The sequence below is a fragment of the Benincasa hispida genome, chromosome 12 (assembly GCF_009727055.1).
Source record: "Benincasa hispida cultivar B227 chromosome 12, ASM972705v1, whole genome shotgun sequence".
NCBI classification, from domain to species: Eukaryota; Viridiplantae; Streptophyta; class Magnoliopsida; order Cucurbitales; family Cucurbitaceae; genus Benincasa; species Benincasa hispida.
Genome location: NC_052360.1, coordinates 3,505,817 through 3,508,248, shown reverse-complemented (window position 1 = coordinate 3,508,248; position 2,432 = coordinate 3,505,817). Strand labels below are relative to the sequence as shown.

The following is a 2,432-nucleotide window of genomic DNA, read 5'->3' as shown; positions in this document are numbered from 1 at the left end:
CGCAATTTCTTTACTTTTCTTCTCTCGAATCCACTAAACATTTGCTCTGCGCCTTTTCTCCCTCTCTTCCTTCTTCTTCTTTTCTTTCTCTTCTTCTTCTCTCATTTCCCTTTCAAATTGCTCTTAGGCCAGCAATATGCGCTGTTCTTCCTTGAGCCTTATTCTCTCTTCTTCTGCCAAGATTGCATTGTTACGGCCCACTTCTTCATCGTGTAATTTTCTTCTTAAATCGCCTTCTACGATGATTTGTTGTGCTCGCAACATCTTCTCTTGTTTTTCTTTCTTCTCTCTTCTTCTTCTTTCCTTTTCTTCTACTACACTTTGCAAAATTGGTGGGTCGATTGTTGACCCTTGTGGTGCATTCTCCTTGTGACGCCGCATAAGAAGGGTGATGTCTGGATCCTCTCCATCGTCAATTGCAACCGTTCTTATTTGCATTGATTCCTTTTCAGGTTGCGTTGATTCTCTTTGTTGCGTTGACACCCCTCATCCACCTTTGTGGTGGTTGATTCTCCGTCCACTTCTAGGCTCTCAGCCCTCTTTCTCTTTTCTTCCTTCGCCTTCAGGCGCTTCCCTTCTCGCCTGCGTTCACTCTTCTCACTCGATTTTCTTTCTTTCTTCTCCTTCCTTGGCTGGGCTTCTTCATCTCCTTCTGCCCTATTCTTCTTGTTCTTCTTCTCCTCAACCATTTTAGGCAGCTTCTTCACTTCCACCTCCTTCAAAGCAACCCTGATGGGTTCCTCATAGGATTCTGTTTGAATAGTTTCCTTAGGATCCGAAACGGCCAGGGCGCTTCTCCGTGAAGCTTCTTCCATCTCTTCTTCTAAAGGCAAGGGTTGATTAACGACTCCCGCTTCTGGTAGCCCTCCCTCCTTCTCCATATTACTCAGAATTCTCCCGAACACTTCTCTATCGTCTCTTCTCTTCTTCTCGCTTTCAGATGATAGTGTTAGGAGTGGGGCACTCTCCGTGCTCTGCCCCTTTCTGATTTGGAGTGGTCTGGCTACTAAAGGCTTTTGTCGAGGTTTTTTGGTGATTCGTGTGATTAGTTTTAGCTGAACGGCGAGGTGGCGACTTGCTCCAAGGAATGCCACCTCTTTTGCAGTGATTTGGGCTGGTGAGGGTGATGAGGGTAAAGAGGATGAATGGGAAGATTGATCGGCCATGGCTATACTGAGTGAACGAGTTGGGAAAGTTCTTAGGGTTTAGGACAAAAAAATTTGAAGGTCTGGGTACGCAAAGCTGCGCTTAGGGTTTCCGTTTGCAAAAGATTCAAATAGACGACCTAAGATGGAGGAGGACGTAATTTATAGGTTGGAACTTGATGGGTCCAACGCAAATTCTGCGTGGCAGGCCTCGAGGTACTCAAAAAGCCTGTCGCCGCGCTCCTCACATTTATGAATTAGAAGAGAAGTACGTCCTTTCATCTGCTAAATCATCATTTCTTTGGAAGCCTAAGCGATTGGACTACCCTATTTGCAAAAAGAATTTTTCTTTTGTGTTTTATTAGGATGGGCGCAAGATTAAGATTAACGCAATGCCTCCATCAACGCAAATGCATATTTGCAGAGGACGGGCGACAACGTATGTATCAGTGCAACACACCCCTCAACTCAATGCATTTCTGGAGGACGGGCGCACGATATTTCTATTGGCACAACACTACTTCGACATAGTGCGTTTTCATTAAGGACGGGCGAAAAATACATACGAGCACAACTCTCCCCTCAACGCAATAAATTTTTGAAAAATGAATACAAGGTGTATCTTGTTAGCACAAGATGCACCCATCATCGCAATGCATACCGGATGTTGATTGTTATTATTATTTTTATTATTGTTATTATATTTTTTTTCTTCATTTTCATTTTTTTTCATCAACGCAAGTCGTTAGGACTTTCCGGTATTCAATTTCTTTTAAACAATCATTCACTGAGAATTTAAACAATGCAATAATGCAGAAAGTAAAGAAATTGAAATAACGCAAGGAAATTGACGCAAATGAATTAAATGAAAAGTAATTTCATAAAGCAATAAAAGCTAGTTTAAGAAAACAATAAATAACAAAATTCATAAAGCAAGAAAGGAAGCAATTAAGAAAGCAATTAAACATAGATTTTAAAAATGCAGATTGAAAGACAATTTTTTTCATGATTACCGCAATCCACAACTCTGCAGGCGGTCAAGCTTGCCTGCACAATGTCTTCAAGGACATTGTTCCTTCCCATGAGGTCCCGAGGCTTTGGAATTACTTGGCAGCATTCCCAGTGTTCTGCTACGAAGCTCGGCTGCCAGCTGCCCAACTTGGATCTCCAAGTTCCTGATTGAAGACGCCTGCAACTGCATGACAGCATCATTTTTCTCAATATACTACTTCAGCAGGGACTCCAATGATGATGGATTTCCAGAGGTGTTTGAGGAAGACGGTTGAT

The 2,432-nt window shown here is 42.4% G+C and overlaps 1 protein-coding gene across 1 annotated transcript; it reads right to left on the bottom strand.

Moving 5' to 3' along the window:
* Nucleotides 1–428: 428 nt before the first annotated feature.
* LOC120066986 (nucleolar protein 58-like) lies at nucleotides 429–1,166 on the bottom strand. Its single transcript, XM_039018326.1, has one exon. It carries the CDS (start codon nucleotides 1,164–1,166, stop codon nucleotides 429–431), a length of 738 nt encoding a protein of 245 aa, XP_038874254.1.
* Between the last annotated feature and the right edge of the window lie 1,266 nt (nucleotides 1,167–2,432).

What these genes read in the sequence shown, in the direction of transcription:
- LOC120066986 (XM_039018326.1), bottom strand. Translation starts at nt 1,166, where the DNA reads ATGGCCGATCAATCTTCCCATTCATCCTCTTTACCCTCATCACCCTCA.